This window comes from Felis catus, chromosome D4 (assembly GCF_018350175.1).
Source record: "Felis catus isolate Fca126 chromosome D4, F.catus_Fca126_mat1.0, whole genome shotgun sequence".
Taxonomy (NCBI): Eukaryota; Metazoa; Chordata; class Mammalia; order Carnivora; family Felidae; genus Felis; species Felis catus.
The window spans coordinates 83,740,886-83,757,972 of NC_058380.1; the positions used below are offsets into that span (position 1 = coordinate 83,740,886).

The 17,087-nt window shown below is 50.4% G+C and overlaps 2 protein-coding genes across 3 annotated transcripts in view; one reads left to right on the forward strand and one right to left on the reverse strand.

The window, feature by feature from the left end:
• The first annotated feature begins 3,965 nt into the window (after positions 1-3,965).
• Positions 3,966-11,354, forward strand: ARPC5L (actin related protein 2/3 complex subunit 5 like). Its single transcript, XM_003995863.6, has 4 exons — positions 3,966-4,252; positions 8,311-8,383; positions 9,327-9,503; positions 10,799-11,354. The coding sequence occupies exons 1-4, from the start codon at positions 4,104-4,106 to the stop codon at positions 10,859-10,861; spliced, it is 462 nt and encodes a 153-aa protein (XP_003995912.1). The 5' UTR covers positions 3,966-4,103; the 3' UTR covers positions 10,862-11,354.
• A 1,267-nt stretch (positions 11,355-12,621) lies between these two features.
• The window catches only part of GOLGA1 (golgin A1), a 47,691-nt gene continuing 43,225 nt past the window's right edge, over positions 12,622-17,087 (reverse strand). For both annotated transcript variants that reach the window (XM_003995864.6, XM_006939457.4), the window contains exons 21-23: positions 16,503-16,673; positions 15,883-15,969; positions 12,622-14,860 (exon numbers count right to left, since the gene is read on the reverse strand). In XM_003995864.6, the coding sequence (XP_003995913.2) occupies positions 14,780-14,860; positions 15,883-15,969; positions 16,503-16,673 (339 nt within the window). In that variant the 3' untranslated portion in view covers positions 12,622-14,779. The remainder of the gene's footprint in view (positions 14,861-15,882; positions 15,970-16,502; positions 16,674-17,087) is intronic.

Here is a 17,087-nt window from a genome sequence, read left to right on the forward strand (position 1 = left end):
AGAAACTCTTAGCACAAGATCTAATGCACAACAGTCGTTCAAAGTATCATTGACATTAATATTCCCTGTGGAATGAACACTTGAGTTGGGCCCTGAAAGTTAAAGGAGAATTCACAAAGCAGGGAAGGTGCTCAGGCTTTCTGACCAGGCAGTTGCCCCAACCAGCAAACGTGAATCACTCCAGTGTCACTCCACTGCCATGTACAAATATGAACCAACACCTTTTAGAGCACTAGTTAAAGCCAGGTTGCCCCCTTGTTACTGTCAGGTTCCAGGGAGGCTTCTTCCATCCCTTTATTGGGTTCTAGCCATGAGCCTTAGCTTTTCACTAAATTAGTATATTATCTCCCTTTTGTGTCCCAAGCTTTCTGTTTTTGTTTTGTTGTAGTCGTTGTCTTCGTCGTCGTTTAATTAATTAATTAATTTATTTTCTAGCAATCGTTACACCCAATGTGGGGCTTGAACTCACAACCCTGAGATCAAGAGTCATGCTCTTCCAGCTGAGCCAGCCAAGTGCTTGATGTCCCAAGCTTTCTGTGCAATCCTTTCTTTAGCCCCAAATATACTGAATTAAAATGTTTACAGGTCCAGGGGGTGTCAGGATGACTCAGTCAGTTAAACGACCGTCTCTTGATTTCAACTGAGGCCATGATCTTAGGGTCCTGAGATTGAGCCCTGCCTCCGGTTCCATACTGAGATTCTCTCTCTCTCTCTCTCTCTCTTCCTCCCTCGCTCTCCCTCTGCCCCTCCCGTACTGGCGCAAGCGCTTTCTCTCAAAAAAAAAAAAAAAAAAAAGTTATAAGTCTGTCTCCACAACCAGCCTGTAAGTTCCCTCTGGGTAGAACCTTGGCTGACACTTGATTTAGTTTATCTAGTCTCCAGGCCCAGCACATGGATGCTTGTTGGATGAATGAATTAATAAGCCTTGCACAGACCACGGCTTCCAAGAAGTAGATGGCTATGAGGAAGAGAGGGCAGACGGAAGGCAATCTTGACATGGATTAGTCTTGAAAGAAAATTGAATGGTGCAAGGGGACTTTGCGGTCATATTTTCCAAATGCTTATAGTTCTTTTAGAAATAATGATTATGTGCATCTTTCTGAACTTGGAAGTCATCTGTTACTCCCTTGTTTCCTTTCATGCCACATCCAAACACCAGCAGATTCTGCAGCCTCTGCTTTCACAATAACCTAACATCTTCCCACGACTCTTATTGGCACCTGTCTGGCCTGAGCTAACCATTGCCTGTCACCTGGACCATTGGTGTCACCTTTTAAATCACTTCTCTAGCTCTTATTCCCATATATTCTCAATACAGCTATTAGAGGGACACTTTTCAAGCTTAAGTCAGATCACGTCACTGCCCAGAATCTCCAGTGTTGTCCCATGAGTTTGACCACGTCCTTCCCCCAGCCTACAAAACCTCTCCTGCTTCCATCTCTCCTCACTCTTGTGCCCCAGTATGACCTGTTTCCGGAATATGCCACACCTGCCCTGTCTCTGGGCCTTTGCTTGGCTTCCTCCTTCACTTCCTTCAGGTCCCTGATGTGTCACCTCCTCAGAGAAATCTCTCCTGACCACTTTACCTAAGGTACTGTGAGGCCCTGCATGGTTTTATACCCTCAGCACAGTCATCCCTGACATAGTATAGATTAAAAATTTTTTTTAATGTTTATTCATTTTTTGAAAGCAAGAGAGACAGAGCGCAAGCAAGGAAGCAGCAGAGAGGGAGGGAGACACAGAATCGGAAGCAGGCTCCAGGATCTGAGCTGTCAGCACAGAGCTCCATGCGGGGATCAAACCCACAAACTGAGAGAACATGGCCTGAGCTGAAGTCAGCGGCTCAACCAACTGAACCACCCAGGTGCGCCAGGATAGTATAGATTTATTAAATTCTGACCTCCTGCCTGGGAGATCCAGTCATAAGCAGGGCCATTATTTCAGTCACCAGTTTATTTGGGGGCTATTTCCTTACATATAAATTAGGCATTTAAGAAAAGGTTTATTTATTTTTGAGAGAGAGAGTGCAAGGTGGGGAGGGGCAGAGAGAGAGAAAGGGAATCCAAAGCAGGTTCCAGCTGTCAGCATAGAGCCTGACTTGGGGCTTGATCTGATCTTACAGTTTGTGAGATCATGGCTTGAGCCCAAATCAAGAGCCAGATGCTTGACCGACTGAGCCACCCAGGCACCCCTAAAATGGGCATTTCTGGCTTAAAGTTCCTTCTCCCCAGGCTGTTCTGGGGATATGAATTTCTGCTGTCATGTGGCCTGCCTGGGTCACAAATATTCCTTTCAAGGTATGGAGCTGAAAGGCAGGAGGGCTTTGTCTGTTTCCAGGACCTCTGAGACTTTTATTCAGCACTTACTTCCCAGCGTAAGAGTCTGGATCTTTAGCACCTGAGATTAAGAAGTATCATAGTCTGGCAATATTTTTTTTTATCTATAGACACAGTTCAATGAAAAGCATTTGAAACAATAAAAACGAGTCATACTTCTTGAACTATTGACCTTTATCAAAAACAGTACAATTAGGGGTGCCTGGCTGGCTCTGTCAGTAGAGCATGCAACTCTTGATCTCCAGGTTCTAAGTTTCAGCCCCACGCTGGGTATAGAGATTAATGTGGTTTGAAGTATTGGGTTTTGGAGCCCACAGCCAAGAAAGAATTCTTGAGATGTCTTCAGTGCAAAAAGGTGGTTTTATTAAAGCACAGGGACAGGACCTGCAGGCAGAGTTGCACTGGGATTGCGAGGAGTGACTGATCACACACTTGGGAGCTCGGGGAGGTAAAGGCGAGGGGAAGTTTTGGAAAGGATTTTCATATGCTAAGAGACTCACAGGATCCTGGAGACCTACCTGTGGTCAAGCTAAGGTTGTTTGACCCTCCAGCAAAGTATTAATTGGGTTTCTGGTAGAATGTAGTACTTTGCCTGCCTCAAGTATTTGTTAATGGGCTGCAAGTTATAAGGAAATTTAATTTTATCTACATTTCCTTTTGCCTGTTTCCCACATAAGAGATTACTTAAAATCTTAAACAACAACAAAAAAGTAAAACTCTATGAAAACAAAGACCCAATTTAGTCTAAGGTTAAGGCCTGTTAACAGAATCCCTCAGCCAACAGCCCACTCAATCTTGGCACCACAAAGTCATTCTTGACTCCGCACTACGTCCCCCCAGCCCCATCTTTCCCCATCTCTTACTCTGGGGATTCAGCTTTCCATCAGAATATGCCTTTCCAGCCAGGACCGGCTTCTCAGCCCCCAGGACCTCGCCCTTCCTGTCAGGATGGGGACCACAGGGTCATGTCCCTCACCTCCCACCCGCCAGGCCAATGTGACTGCTACACCCGAGGTTGCCTAGTCCAAATATTTTCATTGTCTTGTCTGCCTTCTGGACACACGTTAAACGTCTGTAAAGTCTCCCAATTAACAATAGAATCACTATGTACAAAGCAGAGGCGACTTCCTCCGAGCAAAGTGGTGGCGTTCAAGGCTCCTAAGATTGTAGAATTCGGATCCCCCTCCCCGCCTGCCTCCCCCATTCCGTCACTTCCAGAGGTAGAACTACTACTCATCCCTCAGCTCGAAGGTTTTTTTCTCAAAGAAGCCTGCTCAGCACTCGACAGCCAGGAGCCTTATCCTCAGGGCCCCGTGCCGCACTCCCCCTCCCCCCCGCGTCCGCGGCTATGCCGCGCCAGGCCCCTTCCAAGGCCAGGGGCTCTTCGGATTCAGGAGAAGCCGAAGAAGGAGCGCAGTTATAGCGTCCACGATGTTGGGACCTGTGTGGGGACAGGGCGCCCACTCAGACAGCAAGACTGGGGCTCCCCGAAGATGAAAGTCCCGCTGAAGGCCGTGGGAACGACTATAAGGTGGATTCTCCAGCGCTTCCAGCCAGTCTCCCACAGGGCTCCGCCCCTCCCGCCCACCGGCACTTCCGGTTCCGGCGTGGCCCGGAAGTGGGCGGACAGCGGCGTCTGCGCGCGGAGGAGGTGGAGGAGGCGCCCGGCGGCCGCTTCCCGCCCCCGAGCCTGAGCCGGTGCCGAACGGAGTAGAGCCGAGGTCGGACCCGGAGAGGAGCCGGCTGAGCGGGCGCCGACTCCCCGCCATGGCCCGGAACACGCTGTCCTCGCGCTTCCGTCGGGTGGACATCGACGAGTTTGACGAGAACAAATTCGTGGACGAGCAGGAGGAGGCGGCGGCGGCGGCGGCCGAGCCAGGCCCGGACCCTAGCGAGGTGGACGGCCTTCTGCGGCAATATCCTTAACCGGTGCGGCGGGCCGCGCTCCCCTCAGGCGGGCCTCCCTACTCCTCTCACCCCGGGGCCCCTGAGGTCCGTCTCCCAAGTCCCTTCCGATCCGGCTCCCCTCGAACCGGGTTCCCTCAGCCCGGTATCCCCCACCGCCTTCCCTCCGACCCGGGCTCCGGCCCTCGGAGGTTCCCCCAGCAGCGTGGCCCCACGAGGCCCCTAGACCCTGGTGGACCCGCTGGCTCGCCAGGCTCCGAGGCACGCCCGACTCGCCTGCCGCCCGCAGGCCCCGCACTCCTCCGCGAGGCCTGCCCTCGTCTCCCCCGGTGTCCTCATCCCCTCTGATTGACCGTGGCTTGGGCTCCCTATCACTCCGTCCCTCCCTTGCAGGAAATGGGGCCATTCTCGAGCTTGATGGGAGGGAGGGGCAGAGGTGAGCCCCCGCTGAGTAATTGAGCCGCCTGGGTGGCTCCTGGGCACTGTCCTCTTGGGCCGGATTGCAGCACCACAGGAAAATAGGTGGGTGGATGGCTGTGGGGAAGAAGGGACCCAAGGGGGAGCGAAGGCTGCAGCCCTAGCCCAGCCCTGAGATCAGAGATTGTGCACCTCCGACCCCAGAATCAATCTGACCCTCCAGGTTAATGCCACTGTTTTGCACCTGTCCTCAGTTCCCTATGAACACCTTGAGCTGTGGACCTTGATGGTCTCAGCCACGTTCAACAAGTGAGTTTTGGCTTCCTACCCGCAATAGCCTTCTTGTGCTGGAAGCGGTGGGAAAAACTAGTAGTTTAGAGCTAAGAAAAAACAGTATGAAGTGAAATGTAAAAGTAGAGCCTCATGACTGGAAATGACTATTCCTGTGACCACAGAGAGCAAGCATTTAGAAAACAAGATTAAAAATAGAGGTGGTTGTCACAGCCCGCTCGGTCCCTTAGCAGTTTGAGCACAGGAAACTGACTTATTCTCACAGGAAGGATTTTTCTTTATTCAAATGGTGTTACAGGAAGTGCCTGCCCCTCCCCCACACTTGCCAGGGCAGGGTTGGAGGCTCATGCTGTATATAAATCAGATTCTGAGTGTTTAATCAGTTGACTCAGCTTGGGAAGTCAGGCCCGTGGACTACCTTAGGGAGGAGTCCTGCAGTGTTCCTCCACCGTGCCTTTGAAACAAAAACCTTCAGACTTTCTTTGTTTGAACAGGAATGTGTTTTCAAAGGTGGGGATTCAAACTCGTATTTCCTGCCCCATCAGGATCACCCTGTTTACCCCATTGGTGAATCGGGGTCATGAGAAGGAACCCTCATGAGGGAAGATTGATTCTACGTTCTGATGCAGAACCTGGCTCATGGGCAGGCAATGCCAAAAAGACTCCAGGGTCAGGCGTGTGGCCGAGAACTATCTACAGATGGGGAGAACAAGGTCTGGTTATCTGAGGTGTTGGTCCTGATGCTGCAGGGACTTGTTGAAAGTCCTCTCTTGCTCTGCCCCTAATGATAGGTTTCTTGAGGCTGCTTGGAGGCCTAGGTTTAGCACATCCAGTGGGTGCAGTTTCCCCACTAGTGGCTGTGTCAGAAACCTTGTTACCATGGACAGTATACCTCTTGGGATTGGGGAAAGGGAGGTTAGCAATGAGAACTGAAATCCTGGCAAATGGGCCCAGGAAAGGAGGAGGAAGGAGAACTAGTATTTACTGAGTCCCTATCATGTGCCAGATATTGGACTTATAGTGGTATTACTGAGTTTAAACTATAGAACAGGCTTCTAATAGAAGAGTCTTAGAACAAAGTCCAGAGGAAGGGGTAGAGGTTGGTTGATTGGAGTGGGGAAATGTAGGGAGGAGGAGGAGGAGGCCTGTCCTACTGCTGCAAAGGGAATTGAGTCATGGTAGGGAATCAGGCAGATGAAATAGAAAGAACATGGGCTGTGTATCAATGCAAACCTCACTCTGTCATGCTATAGCTATGTGACCTCACACCTTCTCTGAACCTCAGCATCCTCTTCTGTGAAAAGGAGGGGAACCATGCTGGCCTTACAGGTTCCATGGGAGCATCACGGAACAACACTGCAAAAAACTTCACAGTACTGGGCACACAGCGAGTGCCCTAGACACGCAGCTTGGGTCTGTGGGTAGAGTGACAGCAGGGGATTAGAGAAAGAGCTTGGCTTTGGAGTTGGGCATCCTTGGGTTTGAAGGCCGGCTGGACAGCTTAACTTTGTGACCTTGGGCAGGTCATTTCCCTTTTCTGAGCTTCAAATCCATTGCCTTCCAAATGAGAATAATGATTCTTGTCACAGAGGGTTGATAGCAGTAATGAGAGGACATGTGAAAGCACCTGGTACAGGATAAGGATTTTAAGGTATTCCTTCCTTTTCTTCCTCACTGAAGAACTTTCTGGTCCTCAGGAACAGGTCCAAAGCAATGGTTTTGAGCAGTTTTGCACTCTTTCTTCCCCCTGAAGAAATTTGACATTGTTTGGAGACACTTTGATTATCACAACTTGGAAATCCTGCTGGGATCTAGTGGGTAGCAGCCAGGGATGCTGCTAAGTATTGTGTGATGCACAGGGCAGACCTCACATCAATCATGTGGTCTAGAATGTTAATGCTGTGGTTGAGGAGCCCTGATCTAGAGGAGACAAGGGGGCGCATTCCCCAGCCTGTTCTCTAAGCTGAGCCCTGAGGCCAGCTGGATAAATACTGTGCCCTCCCTCCTCCCCAGAACTCCCCAAGCTGCTAAAGGCCCTCCACCCATCAATATCTATAGCGAATGCTTGGTGGGTTGGCACTACAGAGGTAACTAAAGGGTGACTCTTTTTGTCCCTGGGGACTAGTTACCCTGCCCTTCCCCATCCATCTCCTGAGTGATTTTGTTTGCCAGCCATGCTGGTTAGCAAAGAGAGCCAGCCTACATTTCTTTAAGCTTCTGAGACTCTGCTCATTGTTCTGGGACGCCAAATCAGAACTGTTTTCTAAGGTAGAAGTTATCAGTGGCTGGTACCAGACTGGCCCTTGCTTGGCTGAGGGAAAGGAATTCCAAAGCCAACAGATACAGGGGGTGGGCCGTCTGTCCATTGTGGAAGGTGGATCAGGGCCCAGCAGCGGCCCGGGGAGCTCAGCCAGAGTGGCTCCTGAGTGGTGTGGGCCCAGCTCCGTCAAGATGGAGCCCACACTAGGGAAGATGGGACTAGGCGTTGCTCCGGAGTCTCTGTCTGTTCACACGTAGGTAACACTGCATGAACCGGAGTAGAGACCTGATTGGGTAGAAGCCATTCCTTGTTCTATTTTTGAAGCTTTTTGGCTGAAGCCAGTGTTTCAGATGAGGAAATGAAAGTTGGCTGATGTAATTCAGTTTAAAATAGGTGTCACCTTTGGGGACCTAACCCAGATTGTCATTTTCTTTTGAGTGTGGTATATTTGGAACTCAGCAAAGAAGGTGTCAGGATTGCAACTAAGGTTGCGGGGAGGGGAGAGGATCAACTCATATTTGGGGGAAAAGCTTCTTTTAGATTAATAAATCTCCCTCCTAGTAGCAGCTGGGACCTCACAGACCTAAGTAGGTCTTAGAAGATAGAAATTTTAGCACATCTTAATTTCTTTAGCAGTTTAACTGAGAAAACATTGGATTAAGAGGAGATCTCCGTTTGTGCCTTCATTCTCCTTTGAGAATGAGAAGATGAGAATGATAGCCGCGCACTGTTGTTGTCAGGACCCGATGGGGCAGACGTGGTGCCCAGGACCAAGCAGTTGTAAGCAAGCTCCCTCAGGTTTTGCTGCAGGTCACCCCAAGAGGGCACTTGTTTCCAGAGAGGGAAGGAGTGTCCAAATGTGTTTTAGGGGGCGGCAGAAGGAGGGGCTTGCACTGTTGGCAGAGGTGTCCTCTACTCTCTGTGGCTCAGGAAAGCCACAGGCTACTCTCTGAACGGGCTGTGGCCACCTGGAAGCTGCGGTGGGAGGTGGGTGAATGTGGATATCTCTTGACTCCTCTCTTGAGCTGTTTTTGAAATGAGTTCATTAATAAAAGCGTGAACATGCTTGAGCCTAGCCATCCTTAACTGGTGGTGATGCACAGGGGACATGCTTCGGGCATTCCATGCAGCCTTGCGGAACTCTCCCGTCAACACCAAGAATCAGGCCGTGAAGGTAAAGGGGGCTCTGCTGCAGCTTTGCCGGGCGGTGTTGGGACCAGGGTTGTGGTTGTCCGTGTCCCCAGCTGAGCGTGACTTCCACGGGGCTTCAGACAGCATCTATTTAGTGTTAGCATCAGTGAGTATCTACTAAGGGAGTGGGTTGGCACTGGGCAGTGCTTCCATGGAAGCCTCCTGGCTGGCACTCCTGACATCAGAGCTGTCGGTGTTTATAGTAAAAGCTCCCCAAAGAAACATTCACTTCTCCCCAGAGCCTCATGGGGTGAGAAGTCGGCCCAGCCCTTGCTGCTTAGCAAAACTATAAATTAGCATGCCACATGGGACTTAGCAGTTTCTGCTTTAAAGGTTATCGAATAGGCTTTATTTGCATAAGTATTTTCAGTGCTTTTAAAATTTCCTGCCTTTTAAAAACAAGGTGAGAAGATACATTTGTGTTTACTGCATCACAGCTGTTTAGAAGCTGTCTAAAATTTGGTCCAGGGAATGGGGTCTCTCTCAAGCTGGGGTTTTGCTGTCTCGTCACAGCATCTTGATGTAATCAATGGCTACACCTCTCAGGCAGAGGGAAGTGGCTTCTGTGTTACTGGGGTGAACGCAGAGGGAAACTGCAGCCTAGTACACCTGTTCAGAAAGTAGATCTCCACAGTTAGGATCTTGTGGAAGCTGAGGCTTCGCAGGTATGCTTCTCTCTGACAAACCACTTACTCCCCCAAAATAAGTGGAATAACTTATTAGCATGAATAAGGGATACTTGAAATTTCAATCAATAAAGGTATTTCAGCCCACTTAGTTTTTAACCATCCCAGACAAATTAGAAATTGGGCAGTGTTTCTAAGAGTTCTGACCACTTGGTTTGGTATTTCTGTGCCGGTCTTGGAGGACATGGATGTGCCTGGGCTGTGGCTCTGGGTGTCACTCCCTTTCTCTTTCCTTTATAGGAACGAGCCCAGGGCGTGGTGCTGAAAGTGCTTACAAATTTTAAGAGCAGTGAAATTGAGCAGGCTGTGCAGTCACTGGACAGAAATGGCATTGACTTGCTAATGAAGTACATTTATAAAGGGTTTGAGAAGCCCACAGAAAACAGCAGTGCGGTGTTACTCCAATGGCATGAAAAGGTAGGTGAACACACTGCTCATGCGGGCAGCTCACGGACTCGCCCCAGTTCTAGGGTTCAGATCCGCGGGCTAGAGTTCCCACAATAACATGGGACAGTCTGATTGTCATAATAATAAGGGGCCACGCCTAAAGCAACCTGGGACATCTGATCACTTCTCCCGTGGAAGCACTTGGTAGGGGTTCACTGTCTCTGGTAATTGCAATTACTTTAGCTGCTGATTTATGCCGGGCATGTCATGGGGACAGGTGACTTGGCATGGGAAGAGGGACAGGGAGTCCCAGGTGAGAGGGAGGCAGGCTTGAAGCTGGGGCTTCATAAGGCTTTAGTGGAGGCAGCTGCTTTGCATTGGTGGAGGTGGCGGTTGGGGGGCTCTTAAGGATGCAGGCTGAGCCCCTCGCTAACTCTAGGGGCTTCCTGCTGTGCTACAGCTTCGCTAGGTCAGAGAAGGCAGTGGCAGAAACCTGAATGTTTACTTAACGGGGCCTTCATCCACCTGAAGCATAAAAAGCTGTGCCTGTCCTTTGTTCAGGTCGTTAGAAGAGCAAGCCGTTTCATCTAGCCCGTGTCCTGCCTATGTACCAATGTCCCCCTGCCCTGTAGAGCTACAGGAAGCTCGCTTGTCAGTGTAGGAGACCAGGCTATTACCAACACGGTATCTAAAACTCTCCATAAAAGTTTTGAGGGGTCAGCCACTTGGGCAGCCTTGGTGCTGTGCCGCGGTGGTGGCCTTTGGTCCTGCTGTGGGGTGGGGTGTGCTGTGCCTGCTCCGTCGGGAGGTGAACTCCTGGGCTTGGTGGGGGTGGCTCTGGTACTCGCGAGCTGAGCAAGCCCTCTGTGTGGTGGGGAGGCCAGGCCCTTTGGTCCCTTTAAGGCAACTTGGTGCCGAGCCCTGCTGGCATTTCTAAGGAGGCCTCAGGGAGGCAGCTATAATGAGCTCGTGTCTATTTAAGTGTCTAGGGCAGTACCGGCAGGCCGGAAACAGCTTGTCACAAAGGGAAACTTGGGGGGCTGTGCTGTGTATGTGCTTGGTAACAGTGTTCTCAAGCCCAGCTCTGCTGTCTCGAGCTAGCAGCTCTTCGGGACCCCTGGCTCCAGGACAGGGCTCCACGTCTAGAATCGGGGCTCTCTCGTCACCTCCTTAACTGTGCTGTTGCAGGAACCCTTTTTCGAGAGGGTCCGTGACGCGGTGGGACCTAGGTCTGGGAATGCTTGGTCCCTTCTTCCCTGGCAAGCCAGGCTCCCACGTGGCCAGCCATGTCTCATTTCACTCCTTTCCTTTTCCTGCCCCCACAGGCATTAGCAGTAGGAGGACTAGGCTCCATTATAAGAGTTCTTACAGCAAGAAAGACTGTTTAAAAAAAAAAAAAAAAAAGGACTCATGTTACCTTGAGAAGAATTTTGGATGCACAGGCTGATGAAGAAGGGATTGACAATGGACCATCTTCCTAGGAACTCCCAGCTAAACTATTTCAGGACACGCATCAGCTGAAGTGTATTTTATTTTCAAGGTGGAGGGAGAAATCGTCTGTTTCCTAAATCCTTTGCAGGATCTGATAGTCTATGCCTTTGTCCACAAGTAACACAGAACTGACGTTGTAACTGTCTCTTGGAGTGGCTGGCCAGCGTTGGTCAGGTGTACCTGTGTGCTCTGCCTCTTTAAAATGGGGGAGGGACGACTTGGGCAGGTACAGATCCAAGGGCTGTGGTAAAGGGAGAGCTTGTTTTTTTGAAGTAGTAAAAACTTCAAGGGTTTGTACAGACATCCCGTCTTCCCAGAGAAGACGGGCTCTCTTGGGTTCATTGTAAAGTGCCTGCTGCATCAATAAAGCTCTTGGCTTATTAGTATGTACTTTGCGGTGTGTTTCATGTATGTAAAATGAGTAATGAATGGGACGGAAACGAATGAGAACTGATGTGGAGGGGTGGGCGTGTCCCTGGGGCGCTGTCCCCAGGGAGTGAGCATGGCAGTCCAGCCCTCTTGCCACAGCAGGACCTCAGGCCTGGGCTCGGCACTGCTGGCTGCTATGGAGAGAGATTTTGCCGAATAACTATTTATTGGTTTTACTCCTTTTGATTTGTATGTAATTTTGGAGCTTATTTAATAAAGTGCCGAACATTCAATAATTGGTCTAGGCTTCCAAAGTCTTTAGTTTGTGTGACTGCACTTGGAATCTTTTGGGAGCACGCCCCAGAAAGGCCCGGTCACCATCTCCTGACTCTGACTTGGGCTGTGTGGCAGGAACACTCTTAAACAAGTTTTTTTGCTTTTATCCTTTTTGTTTTGTTTTGAGAGAGCGAGCGAGCAGTGGAGGGACAAAGAGAGGAGACATCTGAAGTGGGCTCTGTGCTGACAGCAGAGAGCCAGATGTGGGGCTTCAACTCACAAACTGTGAGATCATGACCTGAGCTGAAGTCAGATGCCTAACTGAGCCACCCAGGCACCCCATTAAACAAGTTCTTTTAAAGGATTAAAAGCCAGAAACAGGTAGCAATCAGTCTATACAAAAGGAACATTTTGATCCCTATAACCACTAACAGCCAGCTTCTTTGAAGAGCAAAGATGTCTTTCTGGCCTTTTTAGCACGTGTAACTGCAGTCTGCATTCTATCAAAGGACCCCGTTGAGATTTCTGAAGCTCTTCCTGGTCCTGTGGGCCTTGTCGATAGACATTGACCAAAGTGACACAATCCTTTCAATTCCTCTGCAGAAGCTCCACTGTTCTGGGAGGTAGGACTAGGCTGCAGGTTTCATTACATATACTTAAACCTAATCTGGGGAGATTCTGAAAGAAAGGCTCTATAGCCATCCCCCCCCCCGCAGTCCCCTTCCCTTTTTTACTTACTAGGTTACTGGTTTAGCATAAAAGGATATACTCAGAAACAGCCAGATGGAAGAGATGCATAGGGAACTTGGGAAAGGGCATGGAGCTTCCCATGCTCTCTGAGCATGCCACTCTCCCCACATCTCTGTGCTCACCAACACGGAAGCCACTCTCCCCACATCTCTGCTCCCACCTGGGAGCTCTGTACTGTAGTCTTTGAAGTTCGCCTTGAAGTATTAAATATGAGACACAATGTACTAAATTTCATTAGACTATCAAGTAAAACCCACTGTAGTTGCATCTGGATTAAGGAGCTTTAATCAAAAAGTGACACCACAAATGAATTTTCTACAGCAGTCTTAGATAATACAGTTCCTATTTACAACCGGAGAGAAATCCAGATCCAATGCTCATATAAAGGGCTATACAGTCTATCACAGAACTTTTTATACAAGTAAAAGTGCATTAAATCACTTAGAATATTTACTCCACTCTTCCTCTTAAAGCTGAAGGAAATTCAACATGCAGGAGGAAAGCCTAATCAGAATGAATCCTCCCGAGGCAAGTATAGGCCGAGTGATGGGTCCCACAACTACACCTAAAGCCGCCGGGGACGTGGCTGGGGCAGGGTGAGACCAGCTCAAGGGCCGGAGAGGCCACGGCAGAGTGGGACGGGGCTCCCGCCGCCGTGTGGTAGCCGTCTGGTGAGCCCTGGACCGCCCAATCTTGGGGAGTCTCCTGGAAAAGCTAAGAAAAGGTACCTGTTCTCCAAATTACAGAACGGAAGGCATTCCTATTGTGTGTCCCCACCAGGTAAGTGGAAAATATATTCTCCACGAGGGAAAGCCATCTGCAGGGAGGAGCCACGGGAGGAGGTAGGTAACTGGAGAATGGGCCACTGGGTGGCAGACAGCCTGGCTGAGATGAGGGTGACGCTGCCCTTGCTTGGTACTTCCAGGTCTGTGGAAATGTACTAGGTTAACTCTGCAAATCCGTGTTTCGCCGTGAGATAGATTTTATAGATTATAACCCTAAGCATTTTTGAGAAACACTGAATAACAATAAATTTTAGGAGCTCCGGTTATTAACTTATTTTATTTAGCCGGTAAAACTTTTGTCAAATGAAATCAACAGTTTCTCTTTAGATTCCATAGAGTTTTTAAAGGTCCCTACCCGAGCCATCTGCACGCCATCAAGTACTGTAGCCGTCTGGGGCCGTCTGGATGCCATATATGGGTGTAGTGTCATCCTAAGTATACAGGGGCAGCGTTAGGGAGAGAGACGGTAGCTCCACGAACAAGGCAGACCGCTTCCCATGTTTTGGTCAAGAACCGGGAGGGGGGCGGGGGGCAGCTGCTGCTTCCTCCGAACGGAGCAGGCTGTCCAGGCTGTCCTTAACCGTAGCGAACGTGTGATTAGCATTTGCTCCGTCTTACAACACAGAATTAAGAGCAAAGCAAATGAAATACCACCACTGCTTCAGAGGGAAGCAGAGACCACAGAATGCTGCGGTGAAATTAAAAAAGGGAAAGGAATCCCAATTTTAGAAATAATTTCCTCTTGATGCTCTGATTTGCCTTTAAGAACACCAGTTAAATGGATTTTATAATACAGAGACATGTTTATAATAGCGAAGAATCTTAGCTATAAAAAATAGTTTAAAATGGTTTACCAGCAACCTATCCGAGACAAGTACATTCATTAAAAAGGCAATTGAGTGTATTTGGTGCTAAGGATCTTTTTTTTTTTTTTTTTTTTTTTTTTTTTAAATATATCAGCTAGTTTTCTTCAGGAAAATGAGATACTGTCAGAAAGTTGCATATTCATTAATCCACACTGGCCCCAGAGTACCTTAAAGATGTACACATCTGAAGTTCTGGGTGGTCTGACAAACAGGGTGAAATAATGTTTTCTTGAGAGGAAGGGTTAAAAAGCCTCGTCTAACTCATCTGAACCCAAACATGCTGACGGGGAAGGGGAATTTTTAAAAGCCACCCCCAACGAGCTGGCTGTCTGTGGCAGAAGCAGGTGGGTCTGGCCTGCCGGGCACCATTTCAAAGGGCTGTCTTTCCGTCCAGCGTCAGCACTCCGTGGTGGGCCGGGTGCCTCCTCTCCGCCCGATGCCGCCGGCTTCAGCTTCAAGTGCTAACGTGAACGGTTAGAGGGTTCAGGTGCAGACGGGTGCTGGCCAGAGCTGGGAGTTTAGCAGCACTGTGGAAACGCGGGTAGTGCCAGGACCCTCCCGTTTGGTGAGCACAATGACACAGGATCAGCCACCTCCTGAGCTTGAGATCAGTCTGTCGGAAGGGGGCCTTAAGTCTTGTAAACAATGCTCTGACGCTTGTACAAAATACTGCGGTTACAGTGATTAAAAACCCACCCAGACTGGTGTGTCAGTGTTCTTTTCACAGAAAAAGTGTCATCGCATGGAGATCCATCTGCCGGATTTCCACCTAGGACCACGGGATCCGAGGGTTGGAGATGGACGGCCGGATGCTGCCCTTGGGAGCTGGCTTGGACCCAAACCACGACATCTGCGTTGGAAGCAGAGAGGGCTTCTGAGCATCGGGACTAGGTGCAGAGGAAGCTGAAAGCGCCCCCTCCCTGTCCCGCAAGCACCCAGCGAAGATGCTGGACGTGGCAACCCGTCTACGGGGCCCCGAGCCCATTCTAAGTATGGGAGGGAAGCAGGAGGAAACAGAGTTGACAAGAACAAGGTAGTGGAATTGTACCTAATTCTTCCAGAAAATATTTTTTTGTTCTATCAATTCTGAATATTTTATTTTCTAGTTTTTAAACTTTTTTGGTGTTTATTATTTGTTTTTTGAGAGAGACAGAGTAAGAACAGGGGTGGGGGGCAGAGAGAGGGAGACACAGACTCCGAAGCAGGCTCCAGGCTCTGAGCTGTCAGCACAGAGCCCGACATGGTGCTCAAACCCACGAACCGTGAGACCACGACCCGAGCCGAAGTTGGACGCTCAACCGACTGAGCCACCCAGGTTTCTTTCTTCTCTTTTTCTCCCTCCCTCCCTCCCTTCTTTCTTTTCTTTTCTTTCTTTCTCTTTCTCTTTATTTGAGAGAGAGAGCGAGCGAGCATGCGAGCGAGTGTGCACAGTGAAGGAGGGGCAGAGAGAAGGAGAGACGGAATCCCAAGCAGGCTCCACGCTGTCAGTGCAGAGCCTGATGTGGGGCTTGAACTCACGAACTGTGAGGTCATGACCTGAGCCAAGATCAAGAGTCGGACACTTAACCGACTGTGCCACCCAGGCGCCCCTGAATATTTTATTTAAAAAAAAAATCTGGACGTTGGGCCAGACCTGGGGCCGTTGACGTTAATGACATCAGTGAAAACGCGGTGGAAACATAAGGCCTGTCGGTGGGTACCGCACAGACACGTGTGCACAAAGCACGTCCTCAGTAAACACGGCCCAACAGGAGTCCACTATCCCGTAGCACTTTCTCGGCGGATGATGCAGCTGTGGACGGGCTCACCCGCCAGTGCTGGGATTACTAGCTGGTTCCTAAGAACCAGACAGCAGGCCAGGGAACACCCTACCTTATACTCCAGGGTTTCTTTGAGCATGTTCTCTTCCTCTTGTGAGAAGTTCAGCAACACTGACACAGCTTTTATAAGGTGAAAAGCCTGAAACAAAGTTGAGTTTCGCTGCCATGGGCCCTGGGGTGGTGGACGGTGGGGGAGGATCAGGGGGCTTAACTGGAGCACTCCCTGGGTCTCTTCCCGGTGTGTGCTCCCCACGGGTTAGCAAGGACCACGTGGAGGGGGACGTTGGGCTTCCTCGGGTCTGACGACAACGACAGACTTTTCTCCCCTCCATCTTTTCCTCTGGGAACCGGCAAGACCCCCAGGACATCCACGGCAGCCACCCTGCCCTTCAGCAGGACGCAGGAGTGCGGGGCAGACCGTTCCCAGACTGCAGCCTCAGCCTCCAACCCGCGCGGCCTCCCCGGAGCGGACTCCCTTCTTGGCCCCCACCTGCCGGCTGCACCGTCAGCAGGTCAGTGCCAGCTGGAGAAATAACCGTTACGTGTCCACACTGGTGGCCAAATGGGAACGCGGGGGAGGAAGAAAGCAATGTACTTGGTGGGAAGCCACACGAGGCTTGGACAGAGGAACCAGGCGCTCAGGACCCAAAAGGCAACTCAGAAACCCTTTACCTCAGACTCTCGACAGGACATGAATTTTAAAACCACGTGTTTAAGGTACTCAAAGTTGATCTCGCGGGCATCAGTCAGGTCAGCATTATTCGTGACGGAAGGAGCCATGTTGGGCATCTCGGGGCCAGGCTTCTCTCGGACCTCAAAGAGCTCACTGTCGGGTCTGATTTTCTAAAAACCCAATGGAAAGATGCTGTGCCAAACCCCTCAAGACAGGTCTGAAAGTCACCCGGGAGAGTCACCCGGCTTGAGCCGCGCTCACCCGCCGTTCCTTGGCCTCACCTGCACCACAGTAGGGTGAAAGGGCCCCCGCTGGGAAGGAAGTGCCTGAAGAAGGCTCAGCCCCCCCCCCCCCCCCCCCCGCAGACGGGGCGGCCTGAGAGGAAGGAGGGGGTTGTCTAGGGAAGTTTGGACGATCCCTGTCCCGCTGTCAGCATGTCTGTGGGGCAGCGAGCACCCCAAACTGGGCAGAGGTGCCGCTCTCCTGTCTGGGCCTGGCGCTCTGCTGCTCACCTGGCGCACAGGTCGCTGACTTCTCAGCCCACAGAAGGGCTTGGAGAAGAACCGCACGTGCCCCGAGTCACA